Source organism: Rhinolophus sinicus, chromosome 2, assembly GCF_057876585.1.
Source record: "Rhinolophus sinicus isolate RSI-liver-muscle chromosome 2, RSI-T2T, whole genome shotgun sequence".
Taxonomy (NCBI): Eukaryota; Metazoa; Chordata; class Mammalia; order Chiroptera; family Rhinolophidae; genus Rhinolophus; species Rhinolophus sinicus.
In genome coordinates, this window is record NC_142502.1 from 108175919 (window position 1) to 108202698 (window position 26780).

General features: G+C 54.5%; 3 protein-coding genes across 11 annotated transcripts; 2 read left to right on the forward strand and 1 right to left on the reverse strand.

Annotated features, from left to right (window-relative positions):
- Positions 1-5082: 5082 nt before the first annotated feature.
- On the forward strand, positions 5083-9623 carry POU5F1 (POU class 5 homeobox 1). 2 transcript variants are annotated; one of them, XM_019717356.3, is made up of 5 exons: positions 5083-5499; positions 8114-8228; positions 8540-8670; positions 8968-9126; positions 9309-9623. In XM_019717356.3, exons 1-5 carry the CDS (start codon positions 5083-5085, stop codon positions 9573-9575), a joined length of 1089 nt encoding a protein of 362 aa, XP_019572915.3. In that variant the 3' UTR covers positions 9576-9623. The 2 variants fall into 2 exon arrangements, with proteins under 2 accessions (XP_019572915.3, XP_074188748.2); XM_074332647.2 differs by having other exon boundaries at positions 5083-5490.
- Positions 9624-10988: 1365 nt separating this feature from the next.
- TCF19 (transcription factor 19) lies at positions 10989-14758 on the reverse strand. 2 transcript variants are annotated; one of them, XM_019717351.3, is made up of 4 exons: positions 14561-14758; positions 13576-14109; positions 12016-12487; positions 10989-11755 (listed from the first exon to the last, which is right to left on the reverse strand). In XM_019717351.3, exons 2-4 carry the CDS (start codon positions 13811-13813, stop codon positions 11518-11520), a joined length of 948 nt encoding a protein of 315 aa, XP_019572910.2. In that variant the 5' UTR covers positions 13814-14109; positions 14561-14758; the 3' UTR covers positions 10989-11517. The 2 variants fall into 2 exon arrangements, with proteins under 2 accessions (XP_019572910.2, XP_019572909.2); XM_019717350.3 differs by having other exon boundaries at positions 12016-12571; positions 14561-14755.
- A 227-nt stretch (positions 14759-14985) lies between these two features.
- Positions 14986-26749, forward strand: CCHCR1 (coiled-coil alpha-helical rod protein 1). Of its 7 annotated transcripts, none has more exons than XM_019717397.3 (18): positions 14986-15129; positions 16222-16288; positions 16367-16568; positions 17700-18003; positions 20023-20186; positions 20288-20423; positions 20553-20663; positions 20795-20977; positions 21468-21578; positions 21700-21806; positions 23990-24102; positions 24266-24311; positions 24444-24580; positions 24684-24872; positions 24970-25071; positions 25817-25968; positions 26072-26243; positions 26479-26749. In XM_019717397.3, the coding sequence occupies exons 2-18, from the start codon at positions 16273-16275 to the stop codon at positions 26589-26591; spliced, it is 2358 nt and encodes a 785-aa protein (XP_019572956.3). In that variant the 5' UTR covers positions 14986-15129; positions 16222-16272; the 3' UTR covers positions 26592-26749. The 7 variants fall into 7 exon arrangements, with proteins under 7 accessions (XP_019572956.3, XP_019572957.3, XP_074188744.2 ...); XM_019717398.3 differs by having other exon boundaries at positions 20828-20977; XM_074332643.2 differs by having other exon boundaries at positions 20828-20977; positions 26114-26243.
- The last annotated feature ends 31 nt before the right edge of the window (positions 26750-26780 follow it).

Consider the following 26780-nt stretch of genomic DNA (forward strand, 5'->3'; position numbering starts at 1 on the left):
TGGTGTCCCTCTCTCTGCAAGGCTGAGGCCCCCAGAGTGCAGATTGAGAGCAACAGAGGGAATATGAAAGAGGAGGGAGTAGTTAGCATTCTTATTCCTCTCCAGGCTTGGGCCTGGTCATCTCCTTCCCATCACACACACACACCATTTTCCATGAGAAGTTTTACTCCCTGAAGTATGTTTCTTGTAAAGTCCTAGGCACTGAAAATCATATCAAACTGGCCTCCCACTCTCTTCATACATATTTTGACCAAACTTGAGGGGGGAAACCTGCCAGATTTCCCAGGAAGGCTGCTTGGAGGTAAGAAGTGGGTGTGGGCGTGGGGGTGGGGGCAGGCCTGTGACAGCATCTCACTGAGTCCCTCCTCTCCCACCCCTCAACCCCAATTTCTCTTTACAGGTGTGCAGAGATCTATACCCCCATGTGAAGTAAGTGGTGAGGGTAGTTGGGACGGTATATGGAGTGGGCAGCAGCTGGGCTGGAAGGAAGTTTAGGTTCACATAGTCCAATTCCTCTATACTAGGTGAGGAACTGAGGCACAGAAGAGGGAGTATATCCACTAGGGGGCAGAGGCAGGCCTGGAACCCTGCTCTACAGACCCTTGATTTATTCCTGACGCTTCTCCCCTTCTGACTTCCCCACCCACATCTCTCGCTTCTGTCTCCCTGCAAACTACAACCAGAGAGCTGACTCCACTATTTGCGGTAAGAGTGTAGATTTGGGAAAAGAAGACTTCAGTTTGCAGACCTCTTGGGAGAAACCAGAAGGTCAACTGTTGAGAAGAGGGCGGGTGGTTTATAGTAAGCAATGGAATATGTGTAAATGGAGAGAAAGGGAGATAATCATCCAAAGTGGGCAAAAGCTTGTTGACCAAAATTAATTTTAGACTATAAGAAGTAAAAGCATTTATTTGAGAAAAAGAGATGCAGCTCCAAGACACAGATTCAGATAGCAACCTAAATTATGCTCCACAAAGACAAAGGGGAGGTCATTTTTTATAGAAAATTTTCCTGCCTACAGTTCCCATTTTGGTCCGTTCCATGTAAATGAGGTTTCCAAATTGGACAGTTCTGATTTGTCTAAATCATGTAGTTTTGATTGGTCGGTATAGAGGCAAATGAAGATATAATTAATGCAGTTCTGATCTGCAGGGGCAGGTCTCAGTCTATTGGTCGAAAGATGAAACCCGGGGCCTTCCGGTGGCTCAGGTGGTTGGAGTGCGGAGCTCCTAAATGCTGAGTTCGCGGGTTAGATTCCCACGTGGTCCAGTGAGTTGCGCCCTCTACAGCTAAGATTGTAAACAACAGCTCTCCCTATAGCTGGGCTGCCCTGAGCAGACTGAGGTTGGAGTGGGCTACTGTGTGCTGCCGTGAGTGGCAGGAAGCCAGCGTGAGTGGTCGGCAACCATCGTGAGTGGCTGGCAGCCGGCGAGAGCTGCCATGAGCTGCTGTGAGTGGCTGATCTACGACCGACTGCCTCAGCGGAGGGGGAGGGCGGGGAGGGGGGGGGAAGCACAAGGCTCATAACACCAGCATGGGCCAGGGAGCTGTGCCCTACACAACTAGACTGAGAAATAGTGGCTCGAACTGGAGTTGGAGGGGGCGGGCGGAGGCAGAAGAAAGGGGGAAAAAAAAAGATGAAACCCAGGTTTCCCCGCAGTGGTGTGGAAGCCGAAGTCAGTCTGAGGTTCTTCCCAGTACAGAATACATGAGGAGCCCAGCAGCGGATGGACACTAGGCTCTGATATTCATAAAATTGGGGTCCTCAGTTGACCATGGGGAGTCCCTCTCAGAGGATAAATTCCTTCTTAGAGTTCACATCAAATGAAAGGTCCACAGCTTGAACCTTTCTTTCTTCTGTCAACCTTTCTTTTCTTCTTTTTTCTGTCAACCCAGAAATCAAAACAAGTGGTTTGGTACCCTGGTCTAGAGCAAGTCTCTGTTGGTTTCCATCTGAGCCTTAACCTCAAGGCGTTATTACATTTTGTCCTGGAGTGAAGGAGTAATTTCAAAACCTGGAGTTTTAAGGTGTGGCTGTCTTTGTTTATTCCACCAGGGACCTCCCTGTCTACCTAGGGACATGCTTACTAGCCTGTCACTTTCAGCTGGTTTTCCCACCCAAACAGCACCTCCGTGCCCCAACGAGGGGATGGCTGGGCTGACAGCAGCAAGGCCCCCAGTACCCCTTTTGGCAGCCAAGCAGCCAGCCGCCCTGGGGAGTAATGGACCTCAGCTGTTCTCCTCCCCAGTCTCCAGGTGGTACTCTGCAAGTAGGTATGTACTTGAATTTGTCTCTGTGAAGGGCCTTGACACTGCACTACAATCAAGTGTGTGGAGAGGTTTGTGAGCCCCGTCCTAGGTTGGATTTGGGGATCTGAGGTTTTTAGTGACTCTAAGACCAGGAGAGTCGAGGAGAGCCAGGTCTGATGACTGACTCAACCCCCCTTCCAGTCTCCTCCAAGCCAGCAACATTGGGCAGAGAACGCTCCAGGCAGAAGTGAAGCCCCCTACCCTGCAGGCTTAACAGGAGGGTGGGGAGTGGGAGGGGAGCACATCTCAGCCCCAGTCAGCCCACAGCATTCCTGGAGGGCCGGCTAGGACTCCAAACTTAACTACCTCTAAAGTTTTGGGTCAGACTCCAGGCAAGCACAGGGCTGACCTGCCTCAGATGTCCTGCCAAGCCAGCCCTGGACCTGGGACCCTCCCCTCCTCTGGCTCTCTCTCTGGAATGGGCCTCTTGCCCAGGCCAGAAACACCATCTAGAGCAACTACAGATTGTAATCTGAAAAACAAGAGGGTGGTGGTGAGTGGAAAAACTGGGGAAGGTGTTTGAGGAGCCGCTGGGAAGACAGGGGCAGCAGGACCTCTCTGGCCTGGCCTGGGGAGAGGACTTTCTGGGAGCCTAGAGGGCGGTCAGCCTCAGAGCCTCAGAGCCTGGGTGTGGAGAATTTCCGCCAAGTTCTCAGCCCACCTCTCCCCCTCCTCAGGGAGGCCGTCTTCACGGCAGACAGCAGATAAATGCATGACAAAGATGCTGTGATGGCTCTTTCTTGGGGGTAGGGGAAATGGCTGGGGAGGGGCCGCTTCGATTTCAAAGCAGTTTCTCCACCCCCACCAGGTCCCTTAATCTACCTGCCTTTTGAGCAGTTAGTGGCTTAGAGGTGAATGCAGCTCTAGCCCCACTTCCCTGTAGCTCTTCCAGCAGACCTTCGGGAAGTACTGAAATGTATGAATATAGTTAGTTATCCAAAAAATACATACAGATGGGCACAGCAACAGAAGTTGTGTGATACAGACTCAGGAAAAAAAACAGGCTCGAAAGCCTCACAGATACCACCAGTGTAGACAGCTGGCCAACACAGAAGTGCCTCCATTGGGACACCCAAGCCCTCAGAAGGCAGGTCCGAGCCAACAACCCCAGACAGAGCTGAGATGAAGAGATGCCTGAAGCCGGCAGAGGTCAGTGTCCCAGGCTCAGGATTTGGGCCTTTGAAGCTGTAGGGAGCTCCCCGCTAATTCTCCCTGGGGTCTCCGTTTAGGGCAAGTTTGGGGAGCAGATAGACCAATGCCACCCCTCCCTCACAGACACGCATTCCGAGGGCTATTCTCTTGCAAACATAATCAAGCACTAGTCCAGCAGCGTGAACTGTCAGGACACTCAGGACAGGCCCAGAAAAATAAATGCTGAGGAAGAGCTTAGGGCAGGCTGCCAGCACCTCCTCCCCAAATCGCTCTCTACCTGCTCTGCATCTTTCCGCCAGCCCCCCTAAACAAAGCACGTCCCAGGGCCTGTGGCCTGGGGGGTGGGCTGGACGCCCAAGTCCTCAGAGGAAGGAAGGCAGGATACCTAGGTCCCAGCAGGAGGCCCTGTCTGAGGCTCAGTCTTTGAGGGATTTGGGGTGGGTTCCTGGAGCTCCTTTAGCCACTCTGAGGGGGATTCTGTGTGAGGGGATTGGGGCTGGGGGGTTGGGGGTCAGGAAGCTGTCCCCAGGGGAGCCATCCAGGCCCATTTAAGGGTTGAGCACTTGTTTAAGGTTAGAGCTGCCCCCTCTGGGGACCTGGATTGTCCAGCCAAGGCCATTGTCCTGTCCCCTTCCCCCAGTCCCTCCCAAACCTCTTTGAACCTGAAGTCAGAGATTTTTTCCTCTCTCCTCCCTCCTTGGCTTTCCCCACCCAGGGCCTAGGGCTGAAGGTTTGGGATGAGGCAGTGGGGGAGGGAGAACAGCCAACTAGGTACTAGATATATGGGTCCCTGAAGAGGGGGGAAGGAATCTGACACATGGGTACCACAGTGGAAGCCCCGTGAGGGGGTGTCTGATCCGTCTGTCTGGACAAAAGTTTGGGAACTTGGGCCCAGTAAGTCCAGAGCCTGGCCCCTAGAAGGGGAAGTGGGGGTCAGTACCCGGGTCCGGTAGGTGAGGGGGCTCTGGAGGGAGGCCTTGTCTGGCAGTCTACTTTCAGATGGGGTAGAATTTATCAGGTTGGGCAGACAGGCACCAGGCATCTGAAGCGTTGGGGTAACGGAATCTGGCCAGTAATCTGGATGAATGCCTGAGTTCCTGGATTAGGGGTGGGGGAGGGGGACTGCAGGAGCGGCTGATGAGGAATTGAGGGATATGGCACTCTGCACAGGAGCTGAGAGGGCCCCAGAGAGGAGATGGTGCCAGGGTCTTTGGTGAGGGGTCAAGCACCCGGCTCCTGAAGAACCTGGAGGAGGTGTGGAGAGCTCCCAGACAGCTCTGAGGTGTGCAGAGCCCAGGCAGGGCCGGGTAGCCAGGCTGGGAGTTGGAAGAGAAGGTCCGTATGGAGGTCTGTACCAAGGCCCTTGTGGGCTGGGGCCTGGAGAGGCACCTAGTTGGGACTCCCTGGCATTCGTCTTCCACAGACACCACCGACACCAGCAGGCAAACACCCTTCGCCTCAGTTTCTCCCACCCCCACCACCCACTCCTCCCCTCCATCCAGGGGGCGGGGCCAGAGGTCAAGGCTAGTGGGTGGGATTGGGGAGGGAGAAAGGTGTTGAGCAGTGCCTAGGAGAGCCCTCCTTTTACCAGGCCCCCGGCTTGGGGCGCCGTCCTTCCCCATGGCGGGACACCTGGCTTCCGACTTTGCCTTCTCGCCCCCACCGGGTGGTGGAGGCGATGGGCCAGGAGGGCCGGAGCCCGGCTGGGTTGACCCTCGAACCTGGTTGAGCTTCCAGGGCCCTCCCGGCGGCTCAGGAATTGGGCCGGGCCTTGGCCCCGGCGCAGAGGTGTGGGGGATTCCCTCGTGCCCTCCGCCGTACGAGTTCTGCGGGGGGATGGCCTACTGTGGACCTCAGGTTGGAGTGGGGCTGGTGCCCCAAGGCGGCCTGGAGACCCCTCAGCCCGAGGGCGAGGCGGGAGCCGGAGTGGAGAGCAGCTCCGAAGGGGCCTCCCCTGAACCCTGCGCTGCTCCGCCTGGGGCGGTGAAGCTGGACAAGGAGAAACTCAAGCAAAACCCTGAGGAGGAGGCGAGTGAGGTGCAGTGGGGCCGGGGAGTGGCCAGGGAGGGGGAAGTGGTGGCCTGCAGCTGCCTCGGCCTGGAACCCCAGAGCGGAGTGGGCAGGGGCTGCGCTCCAGGCTCAGAGTGGTGTTGGGGCCACTGAAGCCTCCTGAGAGCAAGGGCGAGATGGGAACTGGAGGCCAGAATTCCGGGAGCTCCTCAAGGGAGGGCAGGGCTGGCCTCAGGGGGGTCGGAAGCTGGCCCAGGCTGGCCTTGCTTCCTCCCCCCGGGCGGCCCTTGGCCAGTAGCCTTCCACTTCCTAGGCCTGACGGTGGTCCAGTCGCTCAAATTATTACCAGTCCAGCACCAGACCCAGATTGGGTTTGAGCCCCTTCTCCTACCCTGAATCCTTCTTGATTATTTGATCCTTATCAGACCCAAGATCTTGACCTTAAGTGTGGCCTCAGGGTAAAAACCGTGCTTATCCCGGGGTTATTGTTTCTGAAATTCGAGGGTGTGACTGGTTGCTGATAGAAGCTCCTGTCTGGGCTGTGTGTGGATGTGTGGAGTGGGTTTGCCTCCCGTCAAGATTAGGGCTTGCCTCCCCTCGACCTCTGCCTTTGGCCTGAGTCACCCGTAAGCAAATTGCATCCCTTGGCACCCTCTTGTAGAGAGCTGCAAGTACCAAGGTCAGCCCTTATTCCGTAAGTTGTGAACAAGGGGAAAAAGTGGAATTGATCTCCAGGCTATTCCCCAAATGTAGGCTTTGCTGAGGGATTGACGACGTCCGCATCCAGCCCTGCTGGGGACTATTAAGGATGTATCTTCCAGGCTGCTGAAGAGACAAGTGTAAGCAATTAGAGATCAAGTACTAAGCCTTCAGGCCTCACAGAAGGAGGTGTGAGTGGTTGGTTTCAGCCGACCCAGTCGCAGCAGACTCTTTGCAGGAGGCAGCTGCTGAGTCTTGAATAATAATGGCTGCCAATTGTGGTCCACTTCCTAAGTGCCTGGCTGTGTGCTCCGTTCCTACATCATTATCTCATTAATCATCACAAAACCTCCTCGGGAGGTATTATTAGCCCATTTCACGGGTCTTAACTGCTAAATGATAAAGCTAGGATTTGAACTGGGGTTTACCTTATTTCAAATCCCCAAAACAGGATTTGGAAAAGCCGTGATGGGGACAGCTGAGGACGTTTATGGGCTTGAAACATTGGCAGAGCAGAAACTGGGAATGGAAGCTAGCCTATTTGAGTTTGATGGAATTGAGCACCCTTGAAATCCTTCTCTAAGGCTTCCAGGACCACACAAAACCTAGCTACTCTTTGGTCCCCTTGGCCACTGGCCTTTACTGAAGGGCCCCCGGGCTCAGTCCCTCAAACTCTGCTCTATCTTTCCTTCTGCTCATCCACCCTCAGGGGTCAAGCACCGTGTAGACTTGAGGGTCTCCCTTTCTGTCCCCTGCTGGGATGGCTCCCTGAGTGGCCCCCCCTCATCCACCCATCATCCAGCTATTCAGGCATTTGCATTCCCTCTCATCCTATAGCCACGCCTTTGGACACCCCGCCATCTTTACCTCTGTAATATACCCTCAGTCAGTACTTAACTACCACCCTGGTCTCGGCCACCGCCACCTATGCCTGGATACCTGTAGTTGCCTCCCTGATTTATACCCTCACTTCCTCCTCAGTCTGTTGTCACCGTGTCAACTGCAGTGCACATTTTGAAATGTGAGAGTTCTGATCATGTCACTGCAGCACCTACTCTGCCCTGCTTGCCCCTCCCCCGTCCTTGCGTCAGCCTACTCACCCATGCCCTGCTGCTGCCAGGGCTGCTTGCCTCCGGGCCTTTTCCCTTGGCTCATTCTCTTTGCTCAAACTTCACCTCTTCATCATATTTAAAATTGTCACCTTCCCCATAATGTCCTACTCTGCTGTACTCTAGAATCCTCTACCCTGTTTTACCTTTCTCACGGTACTTCTAACAAACTCACATACTGGATAATAATTATTTGTCTCTCCACATTGGAATGGAAGCTCCATGAGGCTAGGGCTTTTTGTCTACGTTGTGTAGCTGCTGGCTTATAGAAGGTGTACCATAAATCTGTTGAATTAATCGAGGATGCTTGTTCTAAATTGCAAAAAATATATAAAAATAGGGGATAATCAGAAGTTTTAAAAAACTGAGCACCAACTATATACAAAGCACTTTACTCATACCTCTTATGACACCTGTAACTTTTTGTAGTGTTTCTCTGATATGCGTGCAGTGTCTTAGTCTGTGGGACCCTGGAAGAAAGTTGGGGAAATATATTGAAATGAGAAGCAGAGAGACACAGTGGTCTTTATTTCTGTAGGGCTAATACTCCAGTCAAAAAGGTTTGGTGTTAATAAGCCAATAGGCAGGAGCTCCCTTCATAACCTGAAAGGTGTTCTCATTGAGGCCAGGGCCGGTCTTTCTGTCACACATGGTGCTCTGCAGCTTCTGGGGTGAGTGACGTTTGTAGATAGGTTGTTTCTAGATGTTAGGTGGGTGGGCTGGATGCAGACACTCCTGCAGACCGCCCCTTGGGCCCAGGTGGGGAGAAGGTCGATAGTTGGTGTTTGTATTTGTGTTCTTACGTGTCCTCTGCCTTTTAAATGCTGTCCCAGGACATGAAAGCTCTGCAGAAAGACCTCGAGCAGTTTGCCAAGCTCCTGAAGCAGAAGAGGATCACCCTGGGGTACACCCAGGCCGACGTGGGGCTCACCCTGGGGGTTCTCTTTGGTGGGTCCCCCGCAGCATGCTCTGACCCACAGAATCCAGGGACCACATCTCCCCTTGGAAGGAACATTCCTGAACTTGGCCTTTCCTCCCTACCAAGGGCGTGAGGGGAAGGTGTTTCCAGGGCATGCTCTGCTCTTACCCATGAAAAGGGTAGAGAGGGAGGGACGAAGATACTTGGGCCCAGAGTTTCCCTCTGGGAAGAAGTGGGATCCTGGGTAGGACTTTGTGAGGGCAGGAAGGAGTGGTGAATCTTGGGTCTTGGGTCCCTGCCTGCTGCCACATATTGCTTCTCTTTCAACCTACCTCCCCAGGGAAGGTGTTCAGCCAGACAACCATCTGCCGCTTCGAGGCTCTGCAGCTCAGCTTGAAGAACATGTGTAAGCTGCGGCCCCTGCTGCAGAAGTGGGTGGAGGAAGCTGACAACAACGAGAATCTGCAGGAGGTGAGGTTGGGTGGGCGCATAGGGACCTTCCATGGCTCAGCCTGCTGTCGGTGCTCCCATCCCCGGCTGGCAACTCCCTTAGGGGCCGTAGTCCTCAGTGGATGGAGGATAGATGATTCCTCAGTGCTGCTGGAACAAGGTCCAGAGCCACTGGTCTAAACCCACCCTTGCAGGATCCTTTTTCATACCATCTGGCTCTGGTGATGCCCCTTAGCAATGTGCTCGAGTCCCTGATGTCATGGTGCTATTGCTTGCTTCCCATCTCCTCCCCTGTCTCCCCCCCACACACCTGCCCAGATATGCAAAGCAGAGACACTGGTGCAGGCCCGAAAGAGAAAGCGGACAAGCATCGAGAACCGAGTGAGGGGCAACCTGGAGAGCATGTTCCTGCAGTGCCCGAAGCCCACCCTGCAGCAGATCAGCCACATCGCCCAGCAGCTCGGGCTTGAGAAGGATGTGAGTGCCCTCTGTGTGCTCCTGGTCCTCCTCCCCAGGCCCTGCCCGCTGCCCTAGCTCTGGCTCTTGCCCTCCAGCCAGTCTGGATCTGTTGCTTTGGAGCCAAATGACCTCATGAAACCAGGCACACCTCCTGGAGTTTATGAGTGAGTGTCACTCTCCCTTGTGTCCTCTACTCCTAGGTGGTCCGAGTGTGGTTCTGCAACCGTCGCCAGAAGGGCAAACGATCAAGCAGTGACTATTCTCAACGAGAGGATTTTGAGGCTTCTGGGCCTCCTTTCTCAGGGGGACCAGTATCCTTTCCTCTGGCACCAGGGCCCCATTTTGGTACCCCAGGCTATGTGGGCCCTCACTTCACTACGCTGTACTCCTCAGTCCCTTTCCCTGAGGGTGAAGCCTTTCCCTCTGTGTCTGTGGCCACTCTGGGCTCTCCCATGCATTCAAACTGAGGTGCCTGCCCTTTGTCAGAAAGGGGAGAGCCAGGGAGAGAACCCTGAGGATTGTACCAGGGCTTTGGGGTTAAGTTCTTTGTTCACTAAGGAATTGGGAACACAGAGGGTGTGGGGGCAGGGAGTTTGGGGCAACTGGTTGGAGGGAAGATGAAGTTCAATGATGCTCTTGATTTTAATCCCCACATCACTCATCACTTTGATTTTAAATAAAGAAGCCTGGGACACAGTAGGTGGACACTTTTATCTTTGCCTTACTGAAGAAGGTCATGGGGATACCCAGTAGATATTAACAACTCTCAGACCCAAACGACCCTGAAGCCAAAGTGCCATACCTGCTCAGTCACACAGTGTCAGAATGAGAGTGGGACTGGAACAGGTTTATTTGTAGAGGTCCTTATAGGCACGAGCTAGTTCTTAGGCGCTCATGACATGGGTCCCAGGGAATTTGTACCCTTATTTCAGCCCACAGATGTTATTATGTAGCCATTCCCTACTAGGAGCTGGCTCTGCTTTCCCCACTGTACACTGGAAGTCCTTGGGGTTGTCATGCTAAGAAATCGAGTCTTTAGATTCTATTTCTTCTGCATGTCCAATCACCCCAGCCAGAAAAGCCACCTTGTGCTATCTTAACACTAGGGTCCATTTGGTTTCCCTTTAAGGTTTCTGCCTACCCTGCCCACGAATGACTCAGCAGGCCCCACACTTTAGTCCTGGCTCTGGAGCTGTTTCCTCGATGTGGAAACACTTGGGTTGGTAAGTAGGTAGGAGGAGAGAGAGTAGACAGGCAGGTTGTAAGACTACCAAGATCTGGCCTTTTCTAGAAAGAACAGAAACACTGCTTTGATGGTACCTTGGCTTGGTGTAAAGGTCACAGAAGGAAACCAGTGTACCGTGCATGGGTTAGGTCGATGCACACGGGACCAGGCCAGCGTCTGCTCTAGCAGGTTTACCAGCTCCTCTTCCCTGGCAGCACTAGTACCCTTGTTTTGTTGCGCTTCACAGATGTTGCATATTCTACAAATCGAAGGCAAGGCCCTCCACCAGTAAAGATTATGGCTCATTTAGTGCAGTGGTCTGAACATGCAATGTCTCTGAGGTATGTCTGTACAAGTGAAGCTTGTAAAAATTCTGCCATCTACATGAAACTGACCAAACCCCAACTCCCTATTTTAATGGCATTGGGTCTGTTTTCCTTTAAACGAGAAAACTTATTACCTGGATTCCTTTTTTCCCCATCTCCCACCTCCAGCTCATCCCACATACGTGCATCTTTTCAGTGAACAGGTTTGTATTTCTCTGCCTTTTCTGCTCATCTCCCAGTCGCCTAAGAACTCATGTTCTCCAAACCTTCCCAAGGCCATTCTCCCAAGAAATGGAAAGCAAAGTTATGAGACCCACAAAAAGAATAAATGGCCGTGAATGAAGCTACTCTTTATTTGGAAATGAAAGCAAACTTCTGAAAAGCCAGGCTACAAACAGGGTCAGCAATAGGACTCCCCCACAATATAAGGAAGTTTGGGGGCAGTGCTCTAGGTTTCCCCCGGAATGCCTCAGGTGATGCCATCCAAGAATGTTGAGAACTCACTTGTTGGGGTCTGGGGCTTACATCTTCCCAGGCATGGTCTCTGCAATTGGCCAGTGCTCTGATCACAGACATTCTAGTATCGATGGCAGCAAGGACCTACGACTTGTAACTGGGAATTTTCAGCTCACTGGCAACTTCCTGAAGGCAGTGTTATCTTTGGCAGGAAACCATCTCATCTGTCACCTTGGCCATGAGGGCCTGTTCTAGACCTTGAATCCATAGCAATGGACCCCAGCCCTGTGGGCATTCCCTCCTGGGGAGGCAAGAGAAGGCAGTTCTTAGAACCCACTGGTATTCCCTTGTGTCCACCCGTGGCCTGGAGGTGCCAGCTATCTGGCCCCTTGGTGGTGGGCCTTAGGTCTGGACGTACGCATGACACCCTGGGCACCGGAAGTCAGCCTCCCTGGCAGCCTGTATACTGCAGCCAACACAGGCCACGTGGAACCAGACATCACAACTATCACACTGAACCCAGGCCACTGTCTCTTCTTGGGGCAGGAAGCAACAAGGGGCTGCACAGGGCTCCCCGCCCCCAATGGCAGGGGCAGTCATGGTGCTCACTGGGTGCTTCGGAGGACGCCCACGACGATTTCTAAAGAAAGTGAGAAAAACCAGGGTCACTGGAAACCTGTAGAAGCTTAGTACTTTATCCTGGATGATACCTGAACCTACATAGACTCACTAGACTAATGGTGAACCTGGTTAGGAGCTAAACCAGGTCTTGCCATTCCAACATCTGGTCTCTGTCCACCTCCTACCCCCCACCCCAAGCAAAGGGCCACCTCCCAACCTGAGGCTCTAAAAAGGAATCAAAAGGCAGTGAAACATTGAGACAATGATCTGTCCACTTACCCACTAGGTGTCAGTGGGGTTTTCTCTACTCGGAGTTTTTTCCTGGGCTCTCTAAGGACTAGTGGGGGGCTCTCAGGAGCCTCTCTCTCATCATCCAATTCTGCCAACACTCGGTGAGCCGATTTCCTCCGATTTCTTGGGGGTGGGGCAGAAGGGGTGGTCTCCACTGCCCCAGGGGGAATGGGAGCAGGCCGGCTTTGTGGCCCACCCCCACTCCGTGAGAAGGTGAAGGGCTGGGGCTGGAGCTTGCTGAGGCTGCCAATGGAGTTGAGGATCAGCGTGGCTCTCGGGGCTGAGGCCAGGGTGCCCAGGGGGCGCTGTGGAGCCCCCTGTGGGGGCAGCATGGGCCAGAAACCAGCTCCTGTTCCCTCTTCCCTAGACCGTGGGACGGTAATGGCAGCAAAATCTTGAGGTTTGACATGGACTTGCTGAAACATGAAGTAGAACTCCGAGGGGGTGGTTCCTGGGGGCCCTTCAGGGCCAAAGGTCAGAAGGTCACCATCACTCAACTGCAGCCTGTGACCCCTTGGGAGTCGGACATTATTGACCAAAGTCCCTGTTGATGACGGGCACCAGACAGATACAGAGAATGACAAAAACATGACCAGAGTCAGGAGTAGAGAAATCTGGTCCTGTCTCATTTTCTGGGGAGCGTGAGGAAGAACATGGCACCTGTCATCAAATTCTCACATTCTAAGTCCCTCAGCAGGTGACATCAGATACTAAGCTCTTTCTGAGCTGGGAACAAGTGTATTTCTTATGCCCTCCCACAGGACAAGGAGGGAACAGACTCCTTCCCTCACTCCACTGAAGTCCAGTTCTGACATGCTCACTCCCAGCTCCAATTCAGCACAGCTCAGACTGGGTTCGAATCCTGACTCCACCACTTGCCCGCTTCATGACCCTGGAGAAGTTAACCTCTTTGCCTCATTTTCCTTGTCTATAAAACGGGGGTGATATTAATGCTCGTCTACATTCAATGCATTTAAAACAGATCCTGGTTCAATAGTAAGCACTAAATGAATATTGGCTACTATAGTTATCTAATCCCCACAACACTCCCCAAACAGACCTTACAAAGCTTCCACTTTACCTAAGAGGAAACTAAGACTCCGAGAAATGAAGTGACAGGCCTGAGTTTTCACCTGGGGCCAGTGGCAGAACTCAGGTGTGAGCCCAGGTCTTTTGAGGTTGGCTGTGACCACCTCCGAGTCAGGGAGTAAGACACATGCCCATATCATTAAAACAATTCAGCATCCTAACTGCCTTAAGACAGGAATAAGGTACCTCAGCAAATCTGGAAACTGAGTCAGGTCTTAGCTTGGCCCCAGAATATCCTCACTGTGATATTTCCCTGCTGTCCCAGGCTCTGGCTCTACCTCCCAGCCCCTGTATGAGCTAAACGGGCCACTGAGTCAGCCGGGCAGAGAGCTTCTGACATTGCACACTTTGGGTGGGAAGACAAGAGGTCTGGACTACAACCATCCCTCCAGCCTGATAGGGAGCTTGGGAAGCAGGCAGCCCCTTAATCCTCCCAGCTCAGAACGGCTCACTGCTCACCTTGGCTGCTGCAGTCCTCCAGGCTGACCCTCCAGTCATCACCCTGGCGCTCGGCGTGCAGCTCCGCGTGGACTCCAGAGATCAGACCGGGCTCCTGTTGGGGCCTCAGGGCCACATCACACAGGTCAGCCCTGTGGCCCAAGCGATAGGTGCATCCCGCGCCGCTTGGGGGATGGAAGGTGTAGAGATCACCGCCCCTGCCGCCTCCGATGCGCAGCAGCTGAAAGCAGGGCAGCATGGGCGGCGCCCCTCGGCCCCACCTCTTCCACTTCAGAAATCCATCACCTTCCCCACTCCTGGGCCATGCACGGTGGCCCAAGTTCACTTTCCGTCTGACGCAAACTTCAGCTATGCTTTGTGCAATTTCAACTTTGAGCACACTCCCTGAGCAGTGCAAATTCAGTCCAAGGACCCTAGGCACGTGATGCAAAACTGGCTGTCAAGCAGCTTTGAACTGAAAATTTCTGGGAAGGTCCCGGTGCAGTGCAAAAAACGAACACGTCCTACGGCACCTTAGACGAATCGATCCTCAGTCTGCAAAATATTCGGAAAGCCTTCAATCTGTGCAAGGTAACATACATTCGGCAGCTTCTGGGGAACTGGGAACTGTAGGTGTGTATGGGGACGTCCTACTTCTGTGCAATACTAATTTGTCACCTCGATATAATTTGGGGAAAAGAAGCTTCTTCCTGTCAGACCTGCTTATCCAAATAGAGTAGCCAGCCCTCCTGCTCGCCCGCGCCTCTCTCTTCTGGCCAACCCCTCGCACATAACTAGTTAGCTTGAACCCCAGTGGAAAGTGACTCCTCTGTCACCCCCTCCCAAAAGGCAGTGAAAACGGGTCCCTAAGTTCTCGCAAAGTGGATCTAAATCCCTGCTTCCCGGCTTTTTCGGGTGGGATAATAACAAAGGAAAGAGCTCCCCGAGATCATGCAAGGCAAACCCAGCCTTTTGCCTCCCCGCCCCAGCCCAGTGTCGGATCTACCGCGCGGTGCAGTCTCGAAGCGGTCTCCTCTCCAGGCAGTGCCAGCCTGTGCAGCGTTCCGGGACCCCTCGGGCTCCGGCCTGGGCTGGCGCTCCCGCTTGCTGTTTGACAGCGAGGAAGCCGGGCCAGGAGGGGAGCGGCCTACGCGCGCGGGCACCTCCGACCCCGCCTTCGGAATTCCCCGGTCCGAACTTCGCGCCAGCAAGCCCGCCCCTCCCCCGTACCGTTCCTGATTGGCCAGCTCCTATGCCCTCCTCCGTTCCATTGGGCGGGGTGCTGGCAGGCTCCCTCGATGTCCCGCCTACCACGTTTTCTGATTAGTTCACAAATTTTCCCGGGTTCCGGGAGTTAGGAGGCGCCGCCAGGGCGCGGAGGTGCCCCAACGTGGTAATTGGGTAGGGCTTTAGACACTACTGCGCCTGCGTGTATCTCTTCTCCGCCCCCCACTTCCGGTTTTTGAGCGGCCCGCCAATGGGTCCACTCTGCGCAGGCGCGGTCAGGGGCGGATGCCCGCGCCGGAGCGAGGAGTAGGGGGCGTGGCGAAAGGGCAAAGGGGGTTCTCGCGCTAGGTGAGGGGGCTTTCGGGAAGAGTCAGTTGGAGGGGGGAAGGGGTTGAGAAGGGATTGGGGGTGGGAAAGGGTTGAGAAGGGGTCTGGGGTGGGATCAGGGTCCCATAGGGAAGGAGGGGGTACAGGCGCCGGGTAAAGGAACAGATAAGGGGGTCAGAACAGCCTTAGAGCTCAGGGTATAGCGGGGTGAAGACTCAGGGGTGTCTGGGGGAGTGAAGAGGAGAACGGACTGAGAGCCAGCTAGAGTAGGGAGGCGAGGAGGCTGTTGAGCTGAGAGATGAAGGTGAGAGTGAGGGAGCAGAGTAATTCAAGGACAAAGCAGATTAGGATGTAGGGAGGGAGGGGGGTAGGAATCCTAGATCGAGGGAAAAGTGGGTGAATTTGGGTGGGAGGGTGGGAGACCCTGAAGAGCCCTCGCTGTGCTCTAGGACGCTGAAGAGAGGAGGGTGGGTGGCAGGAATGGAAGTTAAGGGGATAGAGAAACTAAGAGGAAGTTGCTGGAAGGGTTTGCATGCGATGTCAGGAAGCTGGCATTTCTGCCAAGGGATCTAGGCTGCCTAGATTCCCAGGGGTTCTGGGGAGGCGCCCTGCCCTACATGTGGCCACATTCATCTGGGGTCAGCTTGGGCCAGCGCTTTAATAGGGAAAGACCCAGGAGTCATGGCTTGGTGGTGTCTGGATGGGCTTCCCCACGGCCTCGCTGAGCCATGGAGAGAACTCTGGAGACTGGGCTCGCTGCCCCGGCACCGCATACCTCCAACCAAGAATGGCAGAGACTATAGAAACCTGAGGAGGAGGGTAAAGGCACTACCCAGACCTGAACAGTTTGAGTAAAGCCTAAGAGCTCCCTCTTAGCCTGTTTCAGTAAATTCCCTCCATCTCATGGTTATTGCCCCAGTTCTGTCAGGGACCAGCTTGGGTGAACCAGTGCTCTTCGGGTATTTCCTACTTCCGGGAAGTAGAAAAAGAGGAGCTTAGAGTCTGGTGGACCTGGCTCTTATTTAAGGATAATGACTGTTATTTTAGGGGCTTTCTCTTTGGAAGGTGGCCTGAAAATTGAATTGGAATGCCCTTGTTTCTCCTATTGTCCAGGGGAACATAGATGGCTGGACACAGAATCTAGAGACTTCAAATAATGTGGAGATGTTTCGACCTTCAGGTCAGTGGGACCTGGCAAGGGGACTGCTGATTGTCTCTTCCTGGGAAACTGACCACCTCTGTCCTTGTGATTCCTCAGATTCCACTGGGCTCATTCCCCCATCCCACTTTCAAGCGCGGCCCCTTCCTACCAAACCAAGAATGGCTCCCACCTGGGTCTCAGACATTCCCCTGGCCCATCAAGATGTCTCAGAGAGGCGGCCAGACAACCAGAAACCTCAAGTGATCATGTGGGAACGGGATGTTTCTGGCGATGGGCAGGAACCAGGGCAGAGAGGCAGGTAGGGGTCCGCTGTCAAACTGTTTGCTCAGGCTGGCTTGCCAGTGACCCTTGCTTACTGAATTTCATAGCTTAGTTTGGTAATTGGTTCAGTTTTCCATAAGCAATAATTGGTGCCCCTGCAACGCATAAATAATAATAAGGCAGCATGCTAGATGATAGGGATGGGGATACCAAAAACGAATAGGAGAAATCCTGATAGCAAAGAATTTCAAGTCCTAAGGGAAGAGACCGATTGACCAACAGCTGATCGTAATAAGCATGATATACAAGGCAAGGTGAAGGAGTTCAAACTGGGACTTTCTGTGCTGGATGGATTCATCCTGATGGAGCACAGGCTGTTGGAGCTGACTGTGCTATTTGTCAATGTGTTGTCTGTAAAGATTCTTATTCTTGTGTCATGTGTGTCTTTTCCCATATGTACTGGAATGCCATTCTGCCATTGTGCTGTAGAGTGGGATTGGAGACAGCACTGCCTTGGACCCCATCAAATAGGAAGGAGCACGATGGCGAAGGGGAAGCACTGCAGTGGGTGTCAGGAGACAGAGACACCCTGTGCCTCGTTTGGCACCAGCTAGGGGTCCTTTGGCCAGTCACTTAATTTCTCTAGGCTATGGTTCCCTGCTTAAAAAAAAAAAATAAAAATCCTGTGATTCTGGGCCCCAGTGAGGGAGCTATGCCAACAGCCATGTTATAAGCTGCCATGTTGTAACTTTACGTGACACCAGTAGAGCCGTGAGCTCTCTCTCTCATCTCCCTCAGACTTTTCCTTGCCCTTAAATCAGAATTCAGAAGTCTCTGCATGTACTTCCAACCTCTCTAATTCAGAATGTGTGGACTAATGATGTGCACATTTCATGTTTAACACATCCTTGTGTGTAGCTCTAGAGGCCATGTTCCATGATCTCAGCCAGCCTTTAGGTCCTTTGAGCCCCAGCACTGGACCTTATATGCTTAGTAGGGCCTCCATGGATGACGAGGGTGATGGAAATGCAGATTCCCATGGCCCAGCTTCATTCCCCCATCTCCCCACATGGGAACAGAGGGATCTCTTCTTCTGTCTCCATTTATGCTCTTGGCCACCTTCCCAGCCTCAGAGATAGGTCTCACCTGTGCTAACCTGTCTTTGAAGGTCCGTGGAGCGGCAGGGGTCACAGGCCCTGAGCCAGCAGGCTGAGCTGATCTCTTGGCAGCTGCAAGAGCTGCGGCGGCTGGAAGAGGAGGCCCGGGTCCTGCGGGAGACCTCGCTGCAGCAGAAGATGAGGCTGGAGGCCCAGGCCCTGGAGCTGGAGGCTCTCGCACGGGCGGAGAGGGCCGGCCGAGCTGAGGCCGAGGGCCTGCGTGCCGCCTTGGCTGGGGCCGATGTTGTCCGGAAGAATCTGGAAGAGGGGAGCCAGCGGGAGCTGGAGGAGATGCAGAGGCTGCACCAGGAGCAGGTGAATGTGGGGTTGGGAAGGGCTCAGCTTCATAGTGGGAAACTGGGCAGTAATTTCCCAGCAGAGAGCAGGAATCAAAGAAAAGCAGTGGAGTGAGGAGAAGATGTTTGGTGAAGGCGGAAAAACATGACCTGGAAAGAGGGAGACTTTAGGTGTTTGCTGTTACGCAGACTGCACTTTTCCCCAGGACTCAGGTGCCCTCCCACACCTGAAGCCCTCCTTCCCCTTCCAGTAGGGATACTTTGTCTTCCTACTTTACTCTGGCTGCCCGATTCATCTGGGAGCATTGGGGGCAGCGGGGTGGAGGAGTGGGGTCCTGAGGTGGGCTGGGAAGGGGAGATTGTTCAGTCGGTAAGCACTTATCAGAGCTTCCTCTGCCATCCCCGAGGTGAGAGCCAGGACTCCACAGTGAGCACACCAGCCCGAGTCCCTGCCCTTGTGGGTGGGGCTGCCAGCCTAGTCGGGACACACACATTCCACACTTGATTTAGTCCTAGTTAACTGTAATTGGGAGAAGTGCCCTGAAGGACAAGGGAGCCCTAACCTGATAGGGGAGTTAAGGAAGGCTATCCTAGTTAAGAAATGAAACCATAAAGATACTGAAGGAAAACCTGGGTGAATTCCTCTGTAACCTCAGAATAGGGACCGTCTTTACGCGTGAATCAAAATTCGGAACCATTAAAGAAAAGATTGGTACATTGACTTTCTAATGCTAAACTTAGGAGTGACAAAATAAACGTAAAATTAAAGGACAAATGATAAACTGGAAAGGAATACGAGTAGTAACAGCTCAAATCACAGGAAGCAGCTAATATCTCCACTGTACAATGTGTGCCTAGAAACTGACAAAGGAAACACAGCCATCCAGTTAAAAAATGGACAAAGGAGATAGTCAAAGACAAATATAAATGCCTTTAGATTCATGAAAGATGCTTAATGATAAGTTGACATTTATGCAGAATAAGAGCTGGCTGGTGAGACGGGTTGGGTGGCTGTGGGAGCTGGTGTGACAGTGGCCAGCACATGTGACAGGAGGGGGCCTGAGAGCCTTGAGTGCAGGAGACGAGAGGGCTCTTGGCGGTGGTGTGACTGCAGGACCTCAGGGCCCACGTAGAACTTTGTCTGAAGAACAGCAGTTAGTGAAATGGGAAAGTGATGTGATCAGATTTGTATTTTACGTCTCAAAAGACCAGTTTTGTGATTTATGTCCAAAAAGATGACTCTGACTGTGGTATGGAAATAGTGCAGGGGGGTGGACGACAGACTGGAAATGAGGGCAGCAGCGTCCCTCCTTCCCCCCCCCCGCCCCTGTCCCATGACCCCTCCAGTGTCCCCAACACCCTTACCACTGTTCGAGGTGCAGTAAGAAAAACTGCAAGATTCCTACCTTCCTAGAACTTCCTGAAGGGGGTGTGGCAGACAGTAGGCACACACAGAAGTAAGGTCATTTCAGACGATAAGTGCTGGAAGGACAGGAACAGGCAACAGGACCGAACGGTGGTGGGTAGGGATTGGAGGGCCCAGGGCAGCCTTCCCGAGGAGGTGACGTGTGCCCCCTCACCCCTGTATCTGAGCAGCTGGGTAAGCGGGAGAGTGATAGGAGACGGGCTCAGAGAAGTGGGCAGAGGCCAGGGCACAGCAGGCGTTGCAGGCTGAGGGAAAAGACTGGGTTTTGTTGGAATGCTGTGGTGAGCCTCTGGAGGTTTCTAAGCCTGGTTAGGAGATTGCTGCTGTTGTCCAGGCTTGAGACGAGGGTGGCGTACATCAGGCTGGTGGCAGCGGAGGTGGAGAGAAGTAAAGATATGATTTGGGGGAGACCTGACCGGAACTGCTGGTGGATTGGAAAGTGATGGGGGGAGTAAGGCACCAGGGACTGTCTCCATTTGCCGTGCTCAGTTGGGTGATGTGTTGGGTTGTCTGAGGTCACAGAAAGTGGGAGGGGACAAGGCCAAAGCAGGCGGGTCAGGAAGCCTGGATGTGGGCGTGAGCCAGCTCCTGCTGAGCCCTCTCTCTCCGCAGCTCTCCTCCCTGACACAGGCTCACCAGGACACTCTTGCCAGTCTGACCAGCAAAGCTGAGGGCTTGGAGAAGTCTCTGAGTAGTCTGGAGACCCGGAGGGCAGGGGAAGCTAAGGAGCTGGCTGAGGCCCAGAAGGAGGCCGAGCTGCTGCGGAAGCAGCTCAAGTACGTGGGCTGTGGGGACCCCAAGGCGGCCCAGCGATTGGTGGGTAGGGCGGGTCTCCAGGTGCCCCGCTGATGGTACCCTATTTCCACCTTAATACTAGCAAAACCCAAGAAGACTTGGAGGTTCAGGTGACCTTGGTTGAGAATCTAAGGAGATATGTGGGGGAACAAGTACCTCCTGAGGTCCACAGCCAGACGTGGGAGTCGGAGCGACAGGAGCTTCTAGAAACCGTGCAGGTGACGAAGTGTAGGGTGCATGTGTGGGGGGTGAGGGTGGGGCGGGAGGCCGGGATCCCGGGCGAGGGATGGCCCCTGGGGAGAGCAGCGTCCCCTGAGGGAGCAAACAGGCCTCTCTCCTGCTGGCAGCACTTGCAGGAGGACCGGGCCGGCCTGCACACGACAGCGGGACTGCTGGAGGTGCGCGTGCAGAGCCTGACACACATCCTGTCCCTGCAGGAGCAGGAGCTGGCCAGGAAGGTGGGCCGGGCCTCCCTGTGGGGGGGGCAGGGGAGTGGAGGGCTTTCCTTCCCTGAACTTGCTGCGGCTCCTGCTGCTTGGGCAGCACAGAGAGAAACCGAAATGGCTGCCTCCTTCCTCTGCTCCCCCAGGAGCCCACACTGTCCCCCTCCTCCGCCCCGAAGGTTCCGCCTGCAGATTCCCTGGAGCCTGAGTTCACCAGGAAGTGCCAGTCCCTGCTGCAGTGCTGGCGGGAGAAGGTCTTTGCCCTGATGGTGCAGCTGAAGGCCCAGGAGCTGGAGCACAGAGCGTGTGTGGAGCAGCTGAAGGGACAGGTCACCTGTCGCCCTTTCTTCCCATGTTCTTCACCCCAACTTGCTCTTTACATAAGGGATGGCATTTATTCAACAAATACTATTGCATAGTTACCACGTGCTGGGAACATAGCCCTGAACAAAAACAAGTACCTGCTCTCATGAGCTTAGGTTCTGGAGCAGATGCACAATAGGCAAGCAGACGATTAGGTCAGGCCAGGTCGTTATGTGAGCTGGGAAGGAAAAGGTGAACGGTCATGTGACACTGTGGGGGCGGGGGGGGGGCAGCCTCAGGCAGGATGCTCAGGAATGGCCTCTTGGAGGAGGTGGCATGTGCAGGTCCTTGTGGGTCACAGGGCAGTTCCTCAAGGTGTGGGCACATGGAACATGCTTCTGGAAGGAAACTTTGGTTTCCATTCTCAGGAACCCATGCTTCTGGTCTCCCTGCATGGTGTTCTTTCAGAGACCTCTGCACCTGCCCCTCAGTGCCCTGCCTCCTGTCCTCCCCCAGGTGGCAGAGCTCCAGGAAAGAGCAGTAGCCCAGAGCCAGGAGCAGGCCGTCCTGCAGCGCACTCTGGAGGACAAAGCCGCAGAGGTGGAGGTGGAGCGTGTTGGCGCCAAGGTCAGTGTCAGGCAGGCAGAGGCCAGGGTCGGGTAGAGGCCAGGGGCGGGCTGGGAAACCCAGCGGGCTGGGTCTGTGGCCGGGCTGGGGAGGGACCCTGTTCTTCATGGCACCCTTCTAGGCCCTGCACATGGAGCTGAGCCGTGCCCAGGAGGCCTGGCGCCGGCGGCAGCAGCAGACAGCCACAGCTGAGGAGCAGCAGAAGCTCGTGGCTAGTGCTGTCAGCAGGTACCAGGGATGGAGGGTGTGGGAGGGCAGGGGGGCAGGGGTAGTGTTCCTGCTTCCCCAGCCTCCCGGGCACCTTGGAGTTTAAGAACTCAGGCAAGAGGGGCTGGAAAGCTGGCCACTGGAGGAGCAGGGCAGAGGTGTTTCGCCTGTAAAAGCTCCTGTGCTTGTTTTTCCTGGGGCAGCCGTCCACGTTCATACCAGGGTCATTTGTTAGGACTCCCACTGTGTGTTTGGCCGGAGCTGAGGCCGCACGGCCTGCTGCAGTCTGGTCCAGGAACAGCCTGAGCTAATGGAGCACCTGCGAGGATCCCCACCTTCAGAGTTGTTCGAGGATGGGGAGTGTGGATACTCGGTCTTTTGTTTCTCTCTTTACAGTTTTACGGGCATGCCCTGATTACTTGGAAAAAATTTTATCTATTTATTTTTAAAGCTGTACACTTTTACCAGCTTATAGGCATTCTGTATAAAACGTATGAATTTCCTTCTTAATCAATTACAAGCCTGTGTTTCTTGTACTAGCTCCTAGGTGTTTCCTTATATAACCTTTAGAAAGAAAGACCTCTAAGGAGAAACTCAAGCTTCTCTGTGCTGGGAACATCTCCCCTCAGCCTTGGTCATTGGGGCACCTGGGCCATGCAGAGCACTTAGCACAGGGCCTGGCTTGTCGCCTGCAGTCTGTAAATGCTTCCCATTACCACGTGGCTCTTGGTGACTGGTCACATAATTGGTTTAACAAAATTGTGGTGCCGGTTGGGTCCTTGCCCACCGACCCCTTCTGTTGGATTTGTACCTTGGGGACTAATTTAACTTTAAAAAGTGATGAAAGTAAAACATAATATAGAACAAAGGATCCACTGAAGTGAAAAAAATTGATGAAAGATTTCAGACATGCAGGGAATTAGAGAGGCTAGTTAGGATGAACCACCGCACACTGTCCATCCACGTGACCCTACCTCCAGGAGAACAGGAAGGTATGCTGTGGACAGGGTTGTACTTTGGTGCCAGGACACCACTGAAATGGTTCTTGCTAGTGACCTGTTGCCAAAAAGTACAGGAGGCGTGAAACAGCCCAAGCTCAGTCTGTTGTCAGTTGTTAGTGTCTAGATGACTTGGACACCTTACCAGAAAATGGCTTTAATGAGAGCCACAGAAGGGGCTGGAAGCACCCATTCAGACAATTTTCAGGTGAAAGTGGCCTCGCTGTGCTGCTGGGACACAGCCGCCAGCCTTTGTCCTCGGCTTGTTTACTGCTGGCGCAGACTTGGACTCCCCGGGGGGGTCCAGCCCAGCCCCTGATGCTGCCTTGGCCCTCCCCCGGGGACCTGTTTACGCTTCTTGGCTTTTGTGAGCCACTCTGTCCTGCTTTGGGCACAGCCAGCTGATAAAGCCGTGCACCTGACCTTCACTGGTATCCGAATTGTCAATTGTCGGAGGGGATAACTTTGATCTCTGCTGCAGAATAGTGATCAAAAACCAGGCTGTGTAAAATAAGCTTTGAAGCTTGAAAAGCTACACAGTCGTCTCATGCCGTCTTTGAGCACGGGCCCTTAGAAAGCTGGTGGGAGCTCTGGGCTTTGTTCTTTAGAAAGATGCACAGAAGTTCACACACCCCAAACGTGGCACATGTGCCAGGAGAGTCCCCAAACCTGGAGAGGCGGCCAGGGGCCTGCAGGTGGGCAAGCCTAACCCAGCCAGCGGTTAGCCAGCCTGCCGACCACTCACGTTGGCTCCGCAGAGCCGTTTTTACTCAGCCCTTTACAGTGTTGTGGCACCTGGGTCCAGATTAGGTCTGGCCGTGAACCTCACTATTGTTTTCCTGCAGGACTGTTAGTAAAGGTACTGGTCGCTAGGACCCAGGTGAGAAGCTTACCGTAGGTTTTGGGACCAGGAATAGCTGTGCTTTTCTTATGAGCAACTGGATCATTTTTATCTGGCAGTCAGTAAGGGCATAAGCCCTCAGGTTTTCTTTTTGTGTTGGCTGAGGAGCCCAGCCCTACTGGCAGTGCACAGAGTTGGGGCCCCAACCCTTGGCTTCAGCTTCTCTCTTCCCCGCTCCGATTCCCCTTGCATGCTTTCCCCACAGCCATAGCGGTACAGGTAGAGGGAGTTGTTCCTACAAGGCACGCCAAGTCCTTTTGGGAATGAGGTGGGGTGGAAGGGTCATGACCTTGTATGTCCTCCAGCTTTCAGACCTGGCTCCAGAGCACCATGGCCGAGGTGGAGCGGGCTGCAGCCCGGCTGCCCAGCCTCAGCAGCCGAGTCAGCTATGCCGTCCGCAAGGTCCACACCATTCAGGGTGGGTAGGGTGACTGCCACTGTGCCCTGAGAGCCCCAGCCCTCATCCCGTACCCATCCTGCTGCTTCCTGCTCATCCAGCGTGCAGCTCTTTCCCTTACGCCCCGGCTCCTTTCCTCCTCCGCACACTCATCAGCCTGGTGCTGCCGCCTTTTCTCCCCCAGGCCTGATGGCTCGAAAACTGACCCTTGCTCAGCTGCGCCAGGAAAGGTGAAGTTCGGGGGACGGTGGTGGGGCTTTAAGGTGTTAGTTGCTGGGACCCAAAACAGTAGGACTGAGGAGGGAGGGGGCTTAGGGGCCAGGCAGCTGGGTGATCTCCCCCACTCTGTTTCTCCCCATCAGCTGCCCCCCACCCCCACCAACCGTGGACGTGAGCCTTGAGTTGGAGCAGCTGCGGGAAGAACGGAATCGCCTGGACGCAGAACTGCAGCTGAGTGCCCATATCATCCAGCAGGAGGTGGGCCGTGCCCGGGAGCAAGGTACACCTGGTCCTGGGGTCACAGTCGGGTGCACTGGGGGTGAGAGGAGGGAAGAGCTGGGGTCTAGGGCGTGGAGAGGCCGAGTGTGTCACCCCCTTCCCAGGGGAGGCAGAGCGGCAGCAGCTGAGTGAGGTCGCCCAGCAGCTGGAGCGGGAGCTGCAGCGGACCCAGGAGTCCCTGGCCAGTGTGGGGCTGCAGCTGGAAGCCGCTCGCCAAGGCCAGCAGGAGAGCACAGAGGAAGCCGCCAGTCTGCGCCAGGAGCTGACCCAGCAGCAGGAGCTCTATGGGCAAGGTGTGCGGGAGGGGAAAGGGGAAACGGGGTGCCTCGGAGGGTGGGCGGGACCACGCTCCACATCTCCCCCACACACCCCTCTGCACCTTCACCCCAGCTCTGCAAGAGAAGGTGGCTGAAGTGGAAACCCGGCTGCGGGAACAGCTCTCGGAAACAGAAAGGAGACTGAGTGAGGCTCGGAGGGAGCATGCGAAGGCCGGTGAGGTTTGCGGAGTGGACGCGGGCTTCCCGGGAGAAGTGCGGAGACAAGGTCATTTTAAAAAGCTTTTGTAAAACTTTCTGTGAAGTGTGCAGTTAATGGCACAGCTGAGTTCTCAGGTGGCAGACACACCCATGTGGCAGCACCCAGATCAAATGACCGGCGCCGGGGCCCCTGCAGCCCCTCTGATGTCTGCCACCAATGATTATCGCCAGCTTTTTATTAGGAAAAATTTCAAACACCTGGACAAGTTAGACTCGTGTGCTGATACTCACATGCCTCCTCTAACTCGGTGCAGCTCTTGTTAACCTTTTGCCGCATTTGCTCTCTACACACACGCATTGATATATATACACTTTTGGGGAATTATTTAAAGTGAATTACAAACATATGACTGTTGGCCTGTGTCTCCCACAAAGAAGAAGATCTCCTATATAACCTCAATTCCATTGTCACCCTTTAAGAAACTGAAAATCTAATACCCAGTCCATATCCAGATTTCCCCTAAGTGACTCTGGGAAGGTTCTGGGGTGAGGGAGGTAGTTTGGGTTTCCAGATTCGGGATTCTAGAGTGTCAGCCACCTCTCCACTGTACAGAAGAGACTGGGTCAGAGTGTAAGTGGCTTCCCTGAGTCACAGCTGGGGACCCAGCATCCTGCCCATTGGTCCGGTCTTGTTTTCATGGTGCCTGGCTGCCTCTGGGCTGCCCCACACCTGTCCCCTCTGTGCCCTGGTTTCCCCCTAGTGGTCTCCCTGCGCCAGATCCAGCGCAAAGCCACCCGGGAAAAGGAGCGGAACCAGGAGCTCAGGCGCCTGCAGGATGAGGCCCGGAAGGAGGAGGGGCTGCGGCTGGCCCAGCGCCTGCGGGAGCTGGAGAGGGACAAGGACCTCATGCTGGTGGGGCTGCGAGAAGGGCCCTGGGGCTGGTTGGGGCCTAGAGGTGTGGAAAGGGGGGGAGGCTGTGCCCGGGTTAGGTGGCGTTTAACCCTCTCCTTCCCAGGCCACCTTGCAGCAGGAGGGTCTCCTCTCCCGTTACAAGCAGCAGCGACTATTGGCAGTTCTTCCTTCCCTGCTGGATAAAGCGAAGTCTGCGGAGTCCAGCCCTAGGCCTTCAGGTTCTTCAGCACCCGGACCTCCAGCAGCGGCGCCCTCCACCAGGGAGCCCCTGAAAGGTAGTGGTCTAAGTGGGAAGGGGCGATCGGGGCTTCGCGAGCCTCTGCCCAGACACTCGAGTGCATGTGCATTGTTCTCTGACCCTTGGAGGCCCCAGCCTCCTTTGTCCACACCTGTCTTGGACCAGAGAACCCCCTTCCTCGTGACCCTGCTGTGCTGTGGCAGCCCTGTTCTCTGCACATAACCATGACAGCCTTTTGTATGGTTCCTATCTTTTGGGGTCTTCTTTCCCAGGACCCCTCTCTGTCCTGCTTGATGACCTGCAGGGCCTGAGTGAGGCCGTTTCCAAAGAGGACGCTGTTGCTCAAGGAGACAACCAGAATGCCCCCGAACCCATCTGCCGCTGAGCAACCTGGGGCTCAGGGGGCCCAGGGGCCAGGAGAGTGGTGGAGAAGTGGGGTTTGCGGGCACCAGCCCGGTCCCCTGCCCCATCCAGATGCCCTCGGGGACGCCAGCCACCAAGATGTCTGAATTCTGGGGCTTAATAAAGACGACTACAGTAGGAGCTGTTGTTTGAACATGCGCTCTGGGAATAC